The sequence below is a fragment of the Sparus aurata genome, chromosome 10 (assembly GCF_900880675.1).
Source record: "Sparus aurata chromosome 10, fSpaAur1.1, whole genome shotgun sequence".
Classification (NCBI taxonomy): Eukaryota; Metazoa; Chordata; class Actinopteri; order Spariformes; family Sparidae; genus Sparus; species Sparus aurata.
Genome location: NC_044196.1, coordinates 13,916,299 through 13,935,088, shown reverse-complemented (window position 1 = coordinate 13,935,088; position 18,790 = coordinate 13,916,299). Strand labels below are relative to the sequence as shown.

Sequence of the window (18,790 nt, the reverse complement as noted above, 5' to 3'; positions counted from 1 at the left end):
GGTCAGATGTTATGTGTGATGTGTTAATAAATATAATAAAATAACTGTGTTCATACAGCAATTTTTGTGCAGATGTTTTAATATTTTAATGAAAGATCATAAATCCCACCATCGTTGGTAAAAATAACTTATAACTTATAATATATAAGTTATAATATATAACATTTTACAACTTCTTCTTCTACTGCTCGACTTCTTCTTCTTCTGCATCTTATTCTTCTTCTACCACTACTATTACCGCTGCTAATAATAATGAGAGTACATTATCTACACACTGACCTCTACGTATGGCAGCCAGCAGGTCGGAGCGGGCGTCGCTCATCGGGATCATCCCCAGCATGGTGGACTTCCTCGTCTGGGGTCCTGCATCCACAGCCGACTGGCCGACGGCGGCGTGCGGAGGCGATGGGTGCGCCTGGAGGCCTGTGGGGGCTCCGGGCGGAGGAGGTGGAGGAGCGGCAGGGGGCGCACCTGACGGCGGGTGGGCCGGGGAGGGCACGTAGTTGGCTGGGGGAGGAGGAGGGGAGGGGGAGTAGGGACGGGAGAGGGCAGCGGAGGTGGGGGGGACAGCGGAGGCGGCGGCGGAGGGTGGGGCCGTGGTGGCGTCGAAGGCGGTCTGGGCCGAGGGGATGGTTGGGGGAGGTGGGGGAGGGGCGGGAGGGATATAGTACTCGGGGATGGTGGAGGGCTGGCCGCTAGAAGAAGAGAGAGAAGAAATGTGAGTGTTTAATCATAAATCTGGAAGAGTAGAGTCTCACATCAGTGTTTTGTACGAGTGTCAGGTCTCAGAGAAGTCACGAAGAGACATTTTGAAAAGGTGAGACGATTCCTTTTTAACATTCAAAGCAGCAGTCGGTTGACATTAACTTGCCCTTTATAGTTTAAACATCATGTTTCATTTTGTTATCAGACAAGAAAAAATGTAAAAGGCCAAGAGACTGAAGTTCACATGAGTCTGAGGAGGAACTCTACGTCTTTATAGACTGATATTATTAGCGATGTGCTCAAGAAATTACATTTTAGGAAACTGAAACCAACTCTAGAACGAACTCAAAGTTCTGACTTAATAAAGGAAAAGTGAGATTCTGTGCAACATTTAGTTATTTGTGACATTTCAGGTGAATCTTAATAGTTAATTCATCTCAGGCGACAAAACAGCATCGAAAACTGGCTGCTAACATTTAAAAGAATCAATACAAAGATTGTAGAAATAATATAAAACAGAAATTAAACAGCACCAGAGTGGAAACCTACCTGTGCCCGGCCCGGTATTCCTTAACTGACTGCTGCCTCGGCCCGTTAACCGTTGGATCTCCTCCACCCTGGACCCCGTGTCCTGATGGGGTCCTGCCCAGAGAGGCTGCGTGCCTCCCCGGGGGCCCGCCGGCTCCTGGGGGCTGGTTGGCCGGCCTGAGGCCTCGGTCCAGTGACTGAGTCTGGGCCGCGGCGCTGAGGTGGTCCCTGGCGTGGTGGTCGGTGGGGTGGACGGCGCTGGGGGCCTGGGTGGAGGGGTGGTTGGGGCTGGCAGGGTAGGAGTCGGACGCCATAGACCTGTTGGAGGGAAGTCATTACAAAAGATTTTATCACAATATACATAAAAGGTTTCTACCCATTAATTAATGTTGAAATAATTAAATAAACAAATAATACTCTTTAGACTCTGTACAATTATTTATTCATGTATTTATTCAATCGTTTTATTCTATAGTTATATATTGATTAATCTATTTAGGCATTTTGTTGCATAATTCTGAATTTAATAACTCTTTTAAGCATTTAATCACAATTATTTGTGTATTTATATGTTAAGTTTTGGCATTTAAAACCCTCCATACCGCAGTGACCCTCTTTCTTATTTTTCTCTACATATTTGGACATGACGCTGTAAAATCCTGATGAAATATAAACTAATCCGCTCTGAATGAACTCGTCCAGAAGAGGGCGGCACAGAGCTTTAAACATTACAGCTATCGGCTGGTGCTGCTTTAATCTGTGTCTCGGTTCAAAGGTTTGTGCTTACATGTGTGTGATTGTCCACTTGTGTAACAACGCCTACACACTTTACACTATTTATAGTATTCATACACTATTTATATCTTTTTAAAGGCTGAGAAAATAATCTCACGTGTGTCAACAACAACATCACGTGTTGGTTTTCCCTGGAGAGAGACGACTCGACGTATAAACATGAAGGTGTCGCCTGGATGAAAACACGGACAGCTTGAGTGTGTTTGTTTACCTGCTATCAGGGGACAGGGAGCCCTCTGAGGACATGCCATGGTAGGGGGAGGGGGTGAGCCTGGCGTCTGGTCTGAACTCTTTGTCGTAGGCCAGGACGTTCCACTCCTGACGCCGGTTACGAGCCTTACGCACCTTTTAAGGGTAAAACAGGAGAAAGATACATTAATTTAATGCGGCACGTGACTGCAGCTTTATTTTGTTCCTCTACAAATCAGGTATCACAGCTGATGAATGATAGTTACTGTGAATGTTAACACTGAGAGGACTTCAGGCGACTTTTTCGGTCTTGCTACAATTAGCACAGATGTACCTCCTCTTTAAGGATGGAGTTAATAGGCACTGGAGAGCCTTTCACCGTCTTTTATTGAGTAAATTGCTTTAATATCCTTTTATAGAAGATGGTTGTGGAGTGATAAAGTGTCCTCCATGCCGGTGATGGTCTCTCCTCTTCAGTTTCACTCATAAAACACTGAGTTCAATGTTGGGCCTCTGTGTCACATTTGTTTCTTCTATAGCACCTTTCCACTTCCATCAGCCATTAGCTAATGTGTAGCACCAGCAAGGGAATGAAACAGAAGTAATATGAGATGTGGCACAGGTCCAAATTAACTTTATAAAGCTTTATTACTTTTAGGCAGGAGATAGATAACAGAGACCGTCAGGGAGATCTGTCGTCATGTGAAAACTGTGGCTAATTGAAAAGTTAATTGAAGACAGTCACTACAGAACAGACTGCGATAAAATCTTTAACACAAGGCCTCTGAAGTTTGGAAAAGAAGATTGTACTTTTAATTATTTTATTGTTTATTTTCAGTATGCTCCTCTAAAGATAACACGACAACATCATTTATTTAAAAATCTGGTCATAAATACCCATCAAAGGTTGTTACTACTTACTACTCGCCTAGTTGGCGAGCTAACTGTGGCTGGTTAGCTAACTGGCAAAAATGCTACGACAAGACAGAAAGCAGCTTGCTACCAGACAGTTAGCTGGCTAGCTAAATTAACACAGTCAATTCAATAGACATTTATAGATTTGATTATTTTGTGGAGCAGTGTGTAGAAAGTAATATAAGTACAGCAAGGCTACAGTACGTTTAAGTGAATGCAACAAGGCTAATATGATAGCTTCCTTTGTTTGGCTTCACTAACTGCTAAAAATGCTAGCACTAGCTAATGAATTACTGTGGCTGGTGAGCTAACTGGTAAATATAGCTTGGTAGCCAACTTTGCTAGCTGCCAGTTAGCAGTCAATTCAAGAGACATTTTTACAGCACTAGCATTTGTTTGATGATTGTCAACACTTGGCCTTTTTCTGAAAGCAGTTTATACAGCCATGTTAAGATATATATATAAATGAATGCTACAAAGCTAATATGATAGCATCCTCTATTAGTGTGTCAAGCTCTTTGTTCCCTCAGCACTGTCCAGGTAGTTTCTAATGGTCAACAATGATAAATACAGCACTAATGTGATGCTAATTTGCTGTTTTTAATTCTTAGCTAATGTCAGAGGGACTCATACAGAGCGGTGGTGAAGCTACTGGTGATAACATGATAACATCTGTGTGTACCGACCTTCTTCACCTCTCTGCTCGGGTCCTCAACCTGCCTCTGTTGCTCCTAGAACGGAGACAGAGCAGGACAGAAAGATTAAACAGTGGAGAGAAAAGTTAGCCGTTGATTACTGACTTCTCTGGGGCAGAGGAGGAGAACAGGACCCCATCACCAGCTCCTTCACCATGGGGTTAATTCACACTGAACCAACCACACACACACACAAACACACAGACACACTAGTCTATTCACCACCCAGTCACTGTTAAGACACACCAACACACATTAGCAGACAACAGAGCCAAAAAAAAACCCCATCTGGGAACACAAGACAGGAACCAAACCAAACACGGAGGGTTTAGAGAAAGAGGGTGAGGTGGCAAGCGAACGCAACGCGACACACACAGACACAAAACAGAAGGGGAGGTGTGTGTGTGGTTTGTGTTTTCCCTATGTGTGCGTCTGTGTGTGCGTCTTACCTGCATTTGTACATCTCGTGTAACAGGTGAGTGAGTATGTGTGTGTGGTGTGTGAGCTGGGTGCACAGGGGTGAAGTGGGGAGCAGGAGAGGGCAGGTTAGGGGTCGGGGGTTGTCTTACAGAGATGGACAGGGGGCTCCTGGGTGGGGCCTGTCTGGAGTGGGGCCTGTCGGGGTGGGCCGGACAGCCCTATGGAAACATGGGAGAAAGACAAGCTGGTGCGTTAGACTGAGCAGCGGTGGAGGAGGAGGAAGGGCGGGGCGTGTGGCGAGGTAACCCTATAGGTAAAGTTTTAAAAAAGCAAAGAGGAAGAGAGTTGAAGGAATCCTCCTGCAGATGATGGAGCCTCCTCTGGTGCACAAACCTGTCGTGTTAAGAGTAAGAACTACTATGTTTCTAAAAAAAAAGGGGGATTTTTTTAACTCTGCAAAGTTTCCAGGTTGGAGGGAGGGAACAGAAAAACACGTGAGCAGCATTAAATCTAACAGAAATATATCGACAAACTGCGGCAAACACACACATACACAGCAGCAGTTGTTCAGGGTGGTTTTGAAAGCGATCTGATGGAGGGAGCAGCGCAGCATTTTAAATCGAGTTTGCATCAAAAGGGGGGAATTCTGCTCTGAAATATTTAAATCTTCAAGCCGGCAGCGTCGCTCACTCACGGACAGAACTAACTGGGAAAGACAGATGTGTCAGAAATGATCACGGCCACTGTTTCCATTATTTCCCCTCGGTTTGAACAAATACACACGGCTGGATTAACCCACAAGGGAGCCAACTAAGTCCCTGCCGAGTAGCCGAACCTCCTGCTGCTGCTGGAGATCAGTGGCGTCCACCCTGAATATTATCCGTTTAGCTTTTACCCTCGCTCATCCGGTGAGTACAGAACGTACTATCCATAACTCATAATGGTCTGAGCTTATGATCCTGAACTGTTACTGGCTCTTGGATATATATATATTTATTTTCATTTTAATCTGCCACAGTGAAGCCTTACCATCTCATCCCAAGTACTTTCTGCCGTGTGTGGATTTATATGTACAGAAGCACAACGTAATTTCTAAAATTTGAGGGGAATTCTGGGATTTTTAACCTCCTTAAATCATCTTTCATGCTCCAATTTATTAAAACAGATGGTTCTGTGAATGCAACATAAAAAGATTCAAACCTAGTTATGTTTTTGAAGCTTAGTGTTGTAAGAAAAAAGATAAATAAATGTTTCTAGTAGCTTTATTTAGATGTTTTGGTGTCTGACTGTTTAAGTTACGACCACAAAAAGTGTTAATCTGTGTGTCATAATTGCTTTATATATACACAATTATTTATATATGCATCTATTTTTTACCTACTTGTATGTAAATAATAGTTTATCATGATTTTCATAGCTACCTTCGCTCAACTCTCATCCTTACATTTTGCTGTAAGCCTATATCTATATATTTAAATGTAAACTGTTGTGTAAGTTCACATACTTGACCAATGAAGCTGAATACTGCAGTGGTTTCCTGTCATTATCACACTGTGTACATTTGCTTAACCACAATATTGAATTCTACCATAATCAGGCTGATAAAAAGAATATATATATCAAGTTTATATGGCTACTTAATGTCTGGCAGCACAAAAAAAATGAGTGAAATAATAATAAAAACATTAAATAAAACTGTAAAACGAGGCATTTTCATAAGAAAACCAATAAAAATCTCATGCTGCCTTAACAGTGAGCCAAAAGCACAGAAACAGGACCGAGCTAAATGGAATTCAGCCATCTTTCCTTTAGTTATTTACGCCTGTGATGATCTAAATGACTCTTGTGAAGAAGGTCTGTTACCACACATGCTTTTACAGTAATAGCTGTGATCTGATAAAACAGTCGGCTCTTCATTTATGTATAAATGTGTTTACACGATTTCGCTCATGACTCATTCAATTTATTGTTTCAAGGCAGTATTCCCCTCTGGGCCGTTTATTTGTCTCTGGATAATGAGCCCGGCCCAACTGCTGCTGTATCAATAACCAATTATGCAACGAAGCAAAGCTAAATGGTGAATACGGTATGATGGGAATGCATCAAATGAAACAACAGATTTAAAAAACAAAAAAAAAACATCTGAGCAGGAAAAAACAGCAAATTAGCAAATTAAAGCAGAAGATGAATTTTTATTTTACTGTTCTGTCTCATTCATCGAGCGCACTACAAACACACCAAACACACAACAATAAACTCCAGCAACACACACACACACACACACACACACAAACACACACCTTCTGCCGCCTCTTCTCCTTGCGCTTGTCCTCGGTGGCCTGCAGCATCTTCTCCTTCCACAGGTTGAAGAAGTACGACGGGTCGGTGTAGAACTTCAGCGCGTCCTTCTTGTCGTCCCTGAATGGAAAACAAAACAACATTTTTAATGCTAATTTATTCAACTGCTAAATGACCCACATACTTAACTGGCTAATCCGTCCTGAACACCAGAGTTAGAACAGAACTAATTTAATCACCACAGGGGATGTGTTTAAAACGAGAGGTTTGTCCTGCTAGCATCTAAATAATTTCCCAGTCTGGGATCATTAAAGTAATTCTATCTATCTATCTATCTTAAAACTTTACGCGTTAGCTGCTTCAAGTTGTTGAGCTTTTCTGTCCATATTCTTGGCTAAATTGGTTTTGACTCCTAAAATGGTATTCAAATTTCATCAACAAACAAATTTGACCAACGCAAAACAACAATATCGTCCCAAAAGAATCAAAACGGTTTGAACTTAATTAATCTAACCGTGAACTAATTCTATTTACATATAAAATCCAGATCAATGCAGGTTCTGGGTCAGTTGTATTTAGCTGGAAACTGTCATATCAAAGAAAAGAAACAATGAAAAGCTAACTAAATGAAAAATAAAAACAAAACTAGGTGTGAATGAAAGAGAAAAAAGACGTCCGATAACTGGAAAAAATAGCAAAAATTGCATTTCAGGAAAAAAAAACTGAACGGAAAAACATTTAACACAAACTTGTGTAACTAATAAACTAACTGAAATAAAATAAGAATATAAAGAGAATTTATTTACTTTCAGTCTTTGGTCAAATTTATCATCACAGCAAGCACAATGTTATTTTGTAGTGTTTGTCTTACTGAAATTGTTACGGAGGCTGCGATGGACATGACAACAAAACTATAAATAAAACCGAAACCAATAACATCTTGACATTTCAAACCAAATATAAAAACCTACATTGAAGCAAGTTAAACTAAACCGCTTAGGAAACAAAAAAAACCTAAAACTAACCCCTAAAAAAAAAAAAAAAATCTAAACTAACTTCTAATCTTAACTTATAGTTGGAGATAAAGTTAGACGAAAGTTTTGAAGCTACGGAGGAACAATGTTTGTGCTGTAAAACAATCCGTCACATTTGCAGCCAAAACCGAACCTGCTGTCTTACAATGTGAACGTTAGCAAAAGGTTTTGGAGGCGGCTGCCGTCAACCTCATGTGTGGGATGATCAAACGCTACATGTGGTTTCTTAAATATCAAATGTAAAGCGTTAAAACCTTTTAACCGTACTGAACTGAGTCTGAACCACCGGTGTAAAACAGTTGGGCTAAACGACCGACCTGTAGGGGCTGAGGATGTTGAGCGGAGGAGGTTTGTCACAGCGGTGGTACATCTCCACCACGGGGTTGGGGACGGAGGTCCTCGACACCACCTGCTGGTCCTGGATGGTGCTGCTCTTGAAGGCCTTCCTCATGTTGATGTCCTGCAGGGAGACTGGAGGGAGGAGAAAAAAAACAACCAGCTCAGTAAACAACTTGACAATTAGGCAGAATGATCTGCTGCGTATCCTTTACAGTGTGTGACGAGATTATCCCCCGAAAACATCTGTTTTAACTCTTCATGCGTCGGCTTAGCAGCTAAATCCTGCATGTGCAGAGCTTTTGTCTGATCTGTGGTCTCCACTCTGCAAAGTTTGGGATGTGTGGATTGATCTCCTGTTTTGTGTATTTAACGGACATTATTAATCCGACAGGACTTGGTTACTTCACTTCAGAGTTAGTCAGCTTAAGTAGTCAAAGATAGACACAAACAAAAATTGCATTTCTCGACAATTTGTTGTAGGAGTATTTGTGCAAATTCAGCAGTTCTTGTACTTTATTTATTCAAAAAAACCCCACAGTTTGATTCTTTTTTCTCTTTACAGCGGAGGAAACAATTTCTGTGTCACAGCAGACAGACGTCATTATTTCTTCCTTCCTTTCCTCGTCTTCTGCACACACTCTGTTCCATTTCCTTTTGTTGTCGTCTTCCAACAACGAGAGGCTGGAAATTTGATTTGAACAGTTCAGCAGATAGTCACAAAGAACAGGTCCCAGACCCTCAGCGGCCGCGGTTACATGCATCCAAATATTTCACTGATGATCAGAAAAGTAGCCCAGTCTGAATCAAAATGCCTCATGTGACCACCGAGATAATCCGGTCCGATCTGATCAGCTGCTCGGAGCTGGTTAGAGAGTTTGGTGCAGAGCCAGATCCTTCTGGAGGAATAATCACCCCAGGTCACATCGGATACTGCCATCATCCCGAGCTCTTTACCGACAAGAGGAGAGCTCAGAGGAACTGCTGGTATTAAAAAGTGGATTTATCTTGATTCTTGTTAATCAACCTGACTGTGGCAGCGATCCACAGAGGTGACCTCCATCGTCAGGAGTTTATGTTCCGTAATGCTGACTGGAGCTGGAGGGGAAACGTATGTAGACCAGAGTCTCTGGTGAGTGCTGAAGTCACTGAGAGTTGACCTACATTTAAACACAGCTGTTGCTCGCTTATAAGGGGTCGACTGATATGTTTTTATCCTGGCAAATACAAATTAGAGGTCAAGGTGACAGATAACTGATACTCATTTGCAGTAAAAAATTTAAATCTTGAATATTTCCATTTTCTGCTTCTTTACGTTTCCTCTCAACTACAGTTATTTGATAAATTAAGTTACAAGCTAGTTTATTTTATCGGCAATCTGCCAGAAAAATCACAGATAGCAATAAATGCAAAAATGCTGAATAACTGCCCTGATAGTCAGTCTATCCGTATCACTAACGTTAGCTTACCGCTAAATCTGATAAAGTAATCTGGCCGTGTGGGGCAGATAAACTCTGTGTGAGTAAGATCATGTGGGCAAACCCTCTGACTGATGTTGAGTTTAGCCTCATTCGCAGCGAAATACAACGTTACCTGGAGTAAACCTGTGGTGTTCGGAACTCAACAAATTATTTAACAAAAGGTCTGTTTGTATTTGGACCTTTTAATGCAGATTTCCTACATACCATATCTTTAAATCTCAGGATTAATTTGATTGGACTGAAGAAGAAATTGTGCATGTAACTACATCTTGTGCCGTGCTGGCTCTGATTGGCTTAGACACCGTGATTTAATGAGATTATGGATTTCGTTGGGAGGCGCGAGCGTAAAAATACACGCGACCGAATATTAAAGAGGCAAAAGTTGAAAAGTTTAAACACAAAAACATCAAAACTTGACACTGAATCTACTTATTTCACTGCACTGCTTGTAATCTATACATCATATTTACGATAACAAACACTACACATGCATATAGACAGCATACATACTGTACACACACACACACACACACACACACACACACACACACAGAGGAGGTGATAATAGGACAGTGGGGACGGATTAGTCCAAAAGCTTGTTGCATCAGCTTAACACACTCTCACACTGCAGCAGCAGCAGCAAACAGAGAGGTGTGGTGCCGGAGCAACACGGAGCTTTTGTGCCTCTGTTCGAATCTCGATTGCTTCGTGTGTTGTGATACGTTAAGCGTGTGCGACCGTGTGATGATACGTGATTTGTCTGAGTGCAACCGGAGTGAGAGGCAGGGAAAAATGCCTCACGTACAGTATGTGTGTCAATCCCTCGACCCCAGAGGAGCTTTAACGATACAGCTCTGCAACGCTATCCAGGATCTGACAGATGGCCGCGCACACACGCACACACACGCACACAAACACACACACACACACACACACACACACACACAGGCATGTTCAGTGTACATCAGCCCCAGTATATAATAAGGTTAAACCGTGTCAATGAGACATATGTTCCTACCAATGATTTACTGGACTGGACTGTGTGTGTGTGTGTGTGTGTGTGTGTGTAACCTCAAGACCCGTTCCTCAAAAACTAAAGAGCGATTGGCTGTGTGATCCGTGTGTGTCTGTCTGTGTGTGTGTGTGAACAGCCTCCTGACTGTCTGCTCGCTGTTTGATCATTCCCCTCCTAAGCTTCTGTCCCTGCGGCCAAATGAATAATCCACAAAACTAGCAGCTAATGCAACTTTCATTCAGACACGTCTTCAAAGAGACCTCGAGCTCTCCACCGACACACACTCTTTTCCCAGCATCCTCTCTCTCTCTATACGCGCGCACACACACACACACACACACACACACACACACACACACACACGTCCTCTCACTCCCCGTGTCTCTGATTTTAACATCCTCTCTGCACATTTGCATGCATACAAACATGTTGACTGCTGCTAATTAGCAGATTAATGTATTAAAAGGTCTCATTAAGAGACTTTTCACGGGTCGTTTTCGTGTCACCTGAATTACGTGGAGGGATTTTTAAGACGTGGCTGAATGCTTCTTTTCTTCTTTTTATTGTCCGCCTTTCCTAACTTCCTCCCTTTCTTCTTTCCTTTTATCTTTTTTCCTTGTCACCTCCTTCTCTCCTTGTCATTTCATTATGCCGACTTGTCTTTGATCCTTTGTTCCTCCCTTCCTACTTTCCTTTTCCCTTTATGTCTTCCTTCCCCTTCCTTCCTATTTCCTATCATTTTCTGTCTTCCTTCTTTCCTTCCTTCCCCCTTTTTTCTTTGATGGTCCCTCCCTTCCTTTGTTCCACCCAGTTCTTGTTTCCGTCTTTCCTTTTCTTTCTTCCTTCCTCCCCTTTACTTCCCTTTCCCCTCTTCTTCCTCCCCCATTGTCCCAACCTTCCTGTCTTCCCTCCTCGACTATCCTTCTTATTTATTTACAGTCCCCCCTTTTCTACACTTTCCTTTCATTGTCCCTCCCTTCCTTTGCACCATCCCCTTGTCCTTCTCTTCTTCCTTCTTTAGTTCTCTTTTTATTGTCCCTAATTTCTTTCCTTCCTTTCTTTTCTCTAATCTCCTTTCAGTGCACAATATCAACCCCTCTTTCCTTATATTTTTTGAATTTTCTATCTCTTTTCCTTGTCCCTTTCCTGTTTCCTGTTTGCCTTCCTTTTTTCTATAACTGTCCCCTTTCTTCCTTCCAATTATCTTTTTATCTTATTTTATTTCTTCCTCCCTTTCTTCTTTTTCTTCTTCTCACTACTTCCAATTACCTCGTTTTAATCTCGTCCTTTCTTTCCCCTTTCCTCAATTCTGTCTTTCTTCCATCCTGACTTCTTTCTCTCTATCACAAAACCTGTACAGCATCTCTCGCCTCCGACTTTGAAGATAGGGAGACGAGAAAAATGGAAGACAGAGAAAGGCGGGAGTGAGGGACGACAAAGGGAGAATAAGAAAGAGAAGGGAGACAATGTGGTGGAGATGCGAGAGAGGGAAGAGTAACAGATGACAGAGAGAACGACGTGTGGTCAGAAATTGAAAGACGGACACATTTTCTCGTGCGTAGGAGGACAGACGAGGCGTGGAGATGGACGGAGGAGCGGAGGGGAGATGAAAGAGTGTGAGCCGGGGGAGGCGGAGGAGGATGAGGAGAGGAAGAGGAGGAGGAGGAGGAAGAGGAGGATAAGACAGAGAGGAGTGCTGAGCTTTTCCTTTTCATCCCCGTCTGTGCTGCTCGATCTGACGCTCTCTGTCTGAGCCGCCGTGCTGCAGAATGACTGTGCAGTATCAGCAGGGAGGGAGGGAGGGAGAAAAGGGGGAGAGAGAGAAGGCAAGAGAGGGAGATGAAGAGGGGTAGAATTGAAAGAAATAGAGGAGAGAAGGAAAGAGGGTGCGACATGGGTTGAGAGAAAGGAGGAGGATAGAAGGAGGAGGGAGGGATGACGGGATGGAGACGATTGACAGGAAAAAAAAGGAGGAAGACGAAATAACAGAAACGGGAGGAAGGGAGAGAAGAAGAGGGAGTTACAGTGGGGAGAAGAATAACGGAGATGGGGGAGGAAGAGGAGAGCAAATGTGGAGAGCAGGGAGGAAGAGGAGGAGGAGGGGTGAGGTGTAGACTGAAGGTTTCTCAGATCTCACATTAAAGTTCAGTCTGAGCCTCTGGGGCCACCGTAGTCAGCTCTGAAATCCTGCTGTCAGTGTGTGTGTGTGTGTGTGTGTGTGTGTGTGAAGGCCTATCAATTACTGCATTAAGAGAATTGACCTTCAGAGTCGATGGAAAGCTGAACGATGGCGATGATGACTCTGACTCACACTGCACACACACACACCAACACACACACTAACACACACATATTCATTGCATAAAGAAAATTCAAAGATATTATATCACTCCATCGTTTAATACCTTTTAAATAAGCTAATTTTTTGCGCTTTTCATTGGCTGTCACGGCACGTTCGGTGGTTTTACTTGTTCAGTGCTGACACAAAAGGTTTTTATCTGTCTAATACCTGTTGAGATTTGCAAGTTACAGCTTGTATTGTTTTGGTGTGCTGAATGTAGGTGATGTCTTCATGTTCACAACTTCAAAATCTCTCAGCCAAATCATCACATAATCAAGCTGATCATGTGAAACAGGGTTGGGTGCTTTACTGCTAAATAGATATCAAAATAACCAGAATAATTGAAAAGGTGCGATCACAGTTTACTCCATCATGAAGCAGGTTGTGATGGTGAGATCTTGGAGTGCTGCTGATGGGAAAATCCAAGAAGACGAAGATGATGAAGAAGAAGAAGAAGCCAACTGTCGCTGCTTTCCAACAGATCGTCAGGGACCCGTCTGGCAGCAATGACCTCAACTTCGTACTGATCTCTTGGTGTGAAACACGGATCATCTCCAGTCTGTCTTGGTAAAAGCTGGAGCTGGATGTATGTGAAGCTTTCAGCTCCTCATTTTCTTGTTGAAGGAGTTTCCTCTGTCGGACTTCCTTTCTAAAGAGTGTCTGTCCTTTGGCTGATCTCTTGGTCAGCATATGTTGTGCATCCCTATTACCTACTGTACCTTTAAGTGCATTTTGATGCTAATACTTGCATATTTAAGTATGACTTTGAATGCAGGCATGACCGTATTGCTACTTTAACATTTCTTCACACACAGTTCTTGCTCTTTAACCAAAAGACACTCAATAATCTAAAGAACAGGGGAGGCAACATCTTTTTAATCATTGTGGAGGTGATAAACTCTGGACTCTAGTCATCGGGATGAAGCTAATTTATGTCTCAATTAATTCAGAAATACTTGATTAAACTGTGAAAACAGAAATATACTGACACATGTATTCTTGTTTTTGTTAGCTGTGGGGTCTATCTGTTTGTTGACCCCTTGTGAGGACCGCCTTTTCAACTGGTCACACATGCCTGTGAATAAAAAAGTAAAAATGCGTCCCTACCTTCCTCCACAGTGGAGTCGAGCTGGGTGACTTTCACGGCCAGCTGGTCCACTCTCTCCTGCAGGCTGCTCATCCTCAGGTAGAAGCTGTTGGCTTCGTTAAAAAGCTCCCCGAAAATGTCTTCGGCATGGCGACCTGGACGGACACAGAGAGAGACCTGGTTAGGTTTTATATATTGTAGTTAAAAAAACATTCTTTCACTCTAATTAAGTCAATGCATTTCACTCTAAACTGGACCATCGTTTACTAAATGAACATCATGCTGTTTCGAAGTAGCGATTGAGACCATAAACTCATTAGGAAACTGTTTGCTGAGGTAATAAATCAAGTGAGAAGTAGTTTGTTTGTGCTCCCAGACATATTCAGGTTTGTATCTAGAGAAAGTTATACTGTGCAATAACAGCAAGTGGTCGAACAGCAGTCTGCTCTAAATAATGGCCTTTTTATTTGGAAACAACTCGGGGAATTGCTCTCTCGGGCAGGTTGGGCATGAAAGTTTGTGGACAACAAACGTTTTAACGACTTCCATGATTCTCAGTGCGATACGGGCCGGATAATAAAAGGGAGAAAATGTCCAAAAATAGGTTGATAAAACAGGGAGATGGATGAGAGGAGAAATTCACAGAGATTGAGGTCAGTCGATGCTGTTCCTCCTCTCCCTCCCCACGTCTGTCTCAGCAGGATACGCCGCATCCTGCCGCGCACCTGTCGGACCGAATACTTGAAAGAACATTTCTGTCTGCGAGTGTGTGTGTGCGCGTTTGTGTGACATAGAGGTACAACTATTTAAATGCATTTACTGAGATGTAGAAATGCACCTCTAAACCCCATTAAACATGCAAACACCTGCTGCGTACCCTCAGTGTCTGTCCATGTCGTTCCCTCCCCTCTCTTCCCGTCTCATCTCTCAGCCCACGACATGACAGATGGAGCAGAGGCAGAGCGCTTACTCATTCGTAGCGAGCTGTCGCTGAATTTAATTTAGACCCTCGCTGTTAATCAAATTTAAACAGCCTATTTTACCCGCTTTTTCTACACTCTTTTCTGGCAAAGGTTTACGCTGTGAATATCCCCAAAACACAGCGACTGCAGCTGTGACTCACTGCTCTCAAATGAAGAGAAGATAAAAAAGAGGACAGATCAATTATGATGCATCGGGGCTGTGAACTGTATCGACTCATCAGATTGGGTTTTTTACTGGAGGTCAAACTTCATGGCTGAGTCACTCTCAGTATTCTGGCAGCATGTTGTTTATGTTTGTTATTGGATTTCATAAAAATCCACCTTGGAGCAACCTTTTTCTCTTTTTTCCTGTAGTGTCGACTGTTTCCTCTCAGCAAACAGCTGCCGAAAGACGTCTTGTTAGCACGTGCAGACGTGGACATGTTCACACTTAACAAACATGTCTTGGGTGATCTGGTTTCAAGAACATGGCTCTGAATTCATTAGCTGTGGGTGCAAAGGATGACACATCTGGGTCATGATCAAATTTTGAGGTGGTATAATTAACACCACCTTGACCACCTGACTTTGAAGTCTCTTTCTCATTTCGAGTTAAATCAAGTTAGCAGATAGTTATGACGAGTTAATCCTGATTTCTGCGCGAATGCGAATATGTATTTTTTAGCTTTGCTAGTGGCGTGGCTCTATAGGGATGACAATGTTGGTCAGACGAAAGTAAATGTTAGCATGCTAACACACTAAACTAAGATGGTGAACATCAGTTGCTGATCACCAGGACATTACGTGAACACATTGGCATTTAGCTTTTAGTACCACTGTGTCTTTCAACAAATAGCATGGTTGTAGACTCTTAAGAATAGGCTTGTCCAAACTATTCCACAAAGGACCGTGTGGCTGCAGGTTTTTGTTCCAACCAGTCAAGAGCACACAGTTTGACCGATCAACTTCCTTAAGACTGAGATCAATTGATTGAATGTGTCAGGTCTGGTGTGTGCTGCTTGGTTGGAAAGAAAACCTGCAGCCACATCGGCTCTTTGTGGAATAGTTTGGACATGGCTGCTTAAGAAGGTCAACTTTGAAAGCGAATTGATCTTTTAGTCTCATTTCCAACTTATTACATTCTGATGATATATGATATGGGATGCAGCAGAACTGTCCTAAAATCCTAGAGTGCACGTGTTTGACGAGTCCGAATTGAGACTCAAAGATCAACTTTCTTACATAGTGGACTTTTAAAGCCTGCTCACACCAGGAAGTGGTTCATCAACACTAATCAAGAAGCTTGGTGATGTAGTGACTGTACATTGCAGGGCTAGTTGGTGAACTGATCCAGCTCTAGAGCTAAATGCTACCTTCTGGTTTGAGCCAGTGGTACGTTTCTGTTTACTCACCCCTTGAATCTTGTTCACTATGGTACATCATTTAATTAACTGAACAAATAATAATACTGAAGAGGGACATAAAGCTGTCCATGCTAACTAGCTTATTAATGGTCAGTTCCCAAACTTAGAAGGCGACTATCTTACAACTTATCACTATCGACTCCCGACTTAAAAATGGACTGCAAACCATTGCCCTTTTATGAAGCACTTAATATTCCAACAGAGGAGTTTAAAAAGGTTATGTATGCTGATAAGCCACGAGAGTTCCTCTTTAAAGGTCAGCAATGTCAAGATGGTCGAAATTCACCAAAGCTGAATTTGAGGCAATGAAATTCAAATCACAGATTTATTTTTATTAGTCATTTATAATCAATAAATCCCCAGTGAAGTTTACCGTTTCATTACTCTTATGTCTTCATGGACAATAAAGTGTTTGATCACCAACTTTTGATGGATCATCTCTAAATGTGTTTGTTTATGTATAAATTTGAATGCACCGTATTGATGTCAGGTCCAAACATCCCGTATAGGTCGGGCGCCACATTTCATCCCCCAATAAAATCTAAAAATTGCCGCAATTCTGACAGAATAACTTGTAGTCGCAGTGACATTTCAGTTTTAGTGTCTGAACATTGGTCGCAGTTTCTAGATAAAGTCAAATGTCAGCAGACGAGCAGCTGAGATCCAAAATCAAAACAAGTCTGAACAAAAACTTTTCCTCCTGCTTTGACGATCTCATGAATCTCACATGATTTTTAGCCAATTATTGTGCAAAACAGGAACATCACTCTTGTACTGAACCACAGGATACTCACTCAGACTTCCCAGCTGTTTAATGATGGCAGCCAGGGTGCTGTTGGTAACACACTCCAGTTCACTGGTCACTCCATCCGGCAACGCTCCACGGCACAAGTGCCTGGGCTCGATGTTCCTCTTCACCAACGGCATGCTGGGCTACTCCTGAGGAAAGAGAAAGGAGGTGATTGGTTTACGGTGAGAATCAGCAATCATCTGTATCGTTTCATGCCATCATACCCTAAATATGTCCTAAAATGTGTGCTGCATTACACTGTGTATCTTCTGACACAACATGTGGTGGCTTGTTATTTAGATTCCCTCTGGGGGAAATGAGTCCATTGACAACACTACAGAGCCACACTGATGGATAATAAAAATGAAAGCCGAGGAAAAATGGTGCTCAGCTGTGAGTCCTGATGGAAACGGAGGTGTCATGTCCGCCGTGGGGCGCAGTCGCTCATCACACTGCTTAATGTCAATGCGGCTGGGATGAGCCAAGAGCCAAATGAGCCGGAAAGAAGTTTCTAAATGGTGCTAACGAGGCGCAAATGTAGCCAGAGAAACCATGGGGGACACAGAGAGGGAGACAAAGAGAGAAGAAGTGAAGGGTTGGAAGATGACAGAGAGAAAGAGTAAAGGATGGACTGAAAGAATGAGGGTAGAAAAGTGGCTGACAGACAGCGAGAGAAGAGAGAAAATTGAGTTCTGAAAGACAGACTGTGTCAGTGTGTGAGCGGCCGGCCACGAGGGAAGAGCTGCATATAGATCTAGTATGTCATATGATGTGAGCCAACTGTCCTGGTGCTGGGCGAGAGAGGAGCCTCAGCTGTCAGGAAAATGGAAACAAAATGGGAAAGCTGACCTCAAAACTAGCATCAATCGATATTTTTCATTTTAACATTGAAACAAAGTAGTCCACGTGACCGAAAGAGTTCAGTTATGTTGCCAAAATCACAGGAAGTTAACATCCATGTCTGCAGTTCAATGGAACATTTAAGCCACTTTTTGCTAATTGGATCGGTTTTAATGATCAGCTGAAACCTAATGGATGTTTCCGAGCTGCTCTATACTTTATTTTCCGCCAACCTCTTAGAACCAAATCTTTAGCATCTAGCTGTTGTTTAACACACTGACCCTTCGGTCAAAAGCATCTGCTAAAAACAGTCATTCAACATTGAACTCTGCCAAATAAAAAAACACAACAATTACAAAAAATGTAAAAAAAAAAATTATCAGCCAGCAAACTGAACTCTTCATCCTACCCTAAATCTTTGAAAGCCTTTTCTTGTTTTTATCAAACTGGGAAGCCTTTTTGCTGAAATGTGCAATATTTTGCATTGTTTTTAAATTACATTGTTAATTTTTGTGGTTGAAATGTGTAACTTTTGGGTTTAACTGTCTACTTGTATTGTATATGTCTTTTCTGAATGAAAGTGTGCCCTTTTGAGGTTGACATGTGTAAAGTTTTGTTTTAATTGTGCATTTTATTCGTTGAAGTGTGCAATTTTTTTGTTACCTATGTAACTTTGGAGTTCAAGTGCGCAACCTTTTATTTCAAGAAGATAACTTTTGGGTTGAAATGTGTAACTCTTGAGTTACATTTCTTAATTGAAGGGTGCATTTTTGAGATTTAGTTGTGTTACTTTGGGGTCGATTTATGCAATTTATGGGTTGTAATACACAATGTTTATGGTTAATTGTGCAACTTCAGAGTCGATACGCTCAGCTTTTAATTTCAAGTGTGTAACGTTAGGGTTAAACTGCATTTTGCGAATGAAAGAGTGCATT

General features: G+C 42.3%; 1 protein-coding gene across 3 annotated transcripts in view; it reads right to left on the bottom strand.

Moving 5' to 3' along the window:
• The window catches only part of LOC115589115 (wiskott-Aldrich syndrome protein family member 3), a 43,961-nt gene that overhangs the window by 4,361 nt on the left and 20,810 nt on the right, over positions 1-18,790 (bottom strand). For 2 of the 3 annotated variants that reach the window (XM_030429829.1, XM_030429831.1), the window contains exons 2-10: positions 17,020-17,164; positions 13,860-13,994; positions 7,897-8,050; positions 6,548-6,665; positions 4,397-4,465; positions 3,819-3,863; positions 2,240-2,373; positions 1,255-1,551; positions 280-695 (exon numbers count right to left, since the gene is read on the bottom strand). In XM_030429829.1, the coding sequence (XP_030285689.1) occupies positions 280-695; positions 1,255-1,551; positions 2,240-2,373; positions 3,819-3,863; positions 4,397-4,465; positions 6,548-6,665; positions 7,897-8,050; positions 13,860-13,994; positions 17,020-17,152 (1,501 nt within the window). In that variant the 5' untranslated portion in view covers positions 17,153-17,164. The remainder of the gene's footprint in view (positions 1-279; positions 696-1,254; positions 1,552-2,239; positions 2,374-3,818; positions 3,864-4,396; positions 4,466-6,547; positions 6,666-7,896; positions 8,051-13,859; positions 13,995-17,019; positions 17,165-18,790) is intronic. The other variant, XM_030429832.1, reaches the window with a different exon arrangement.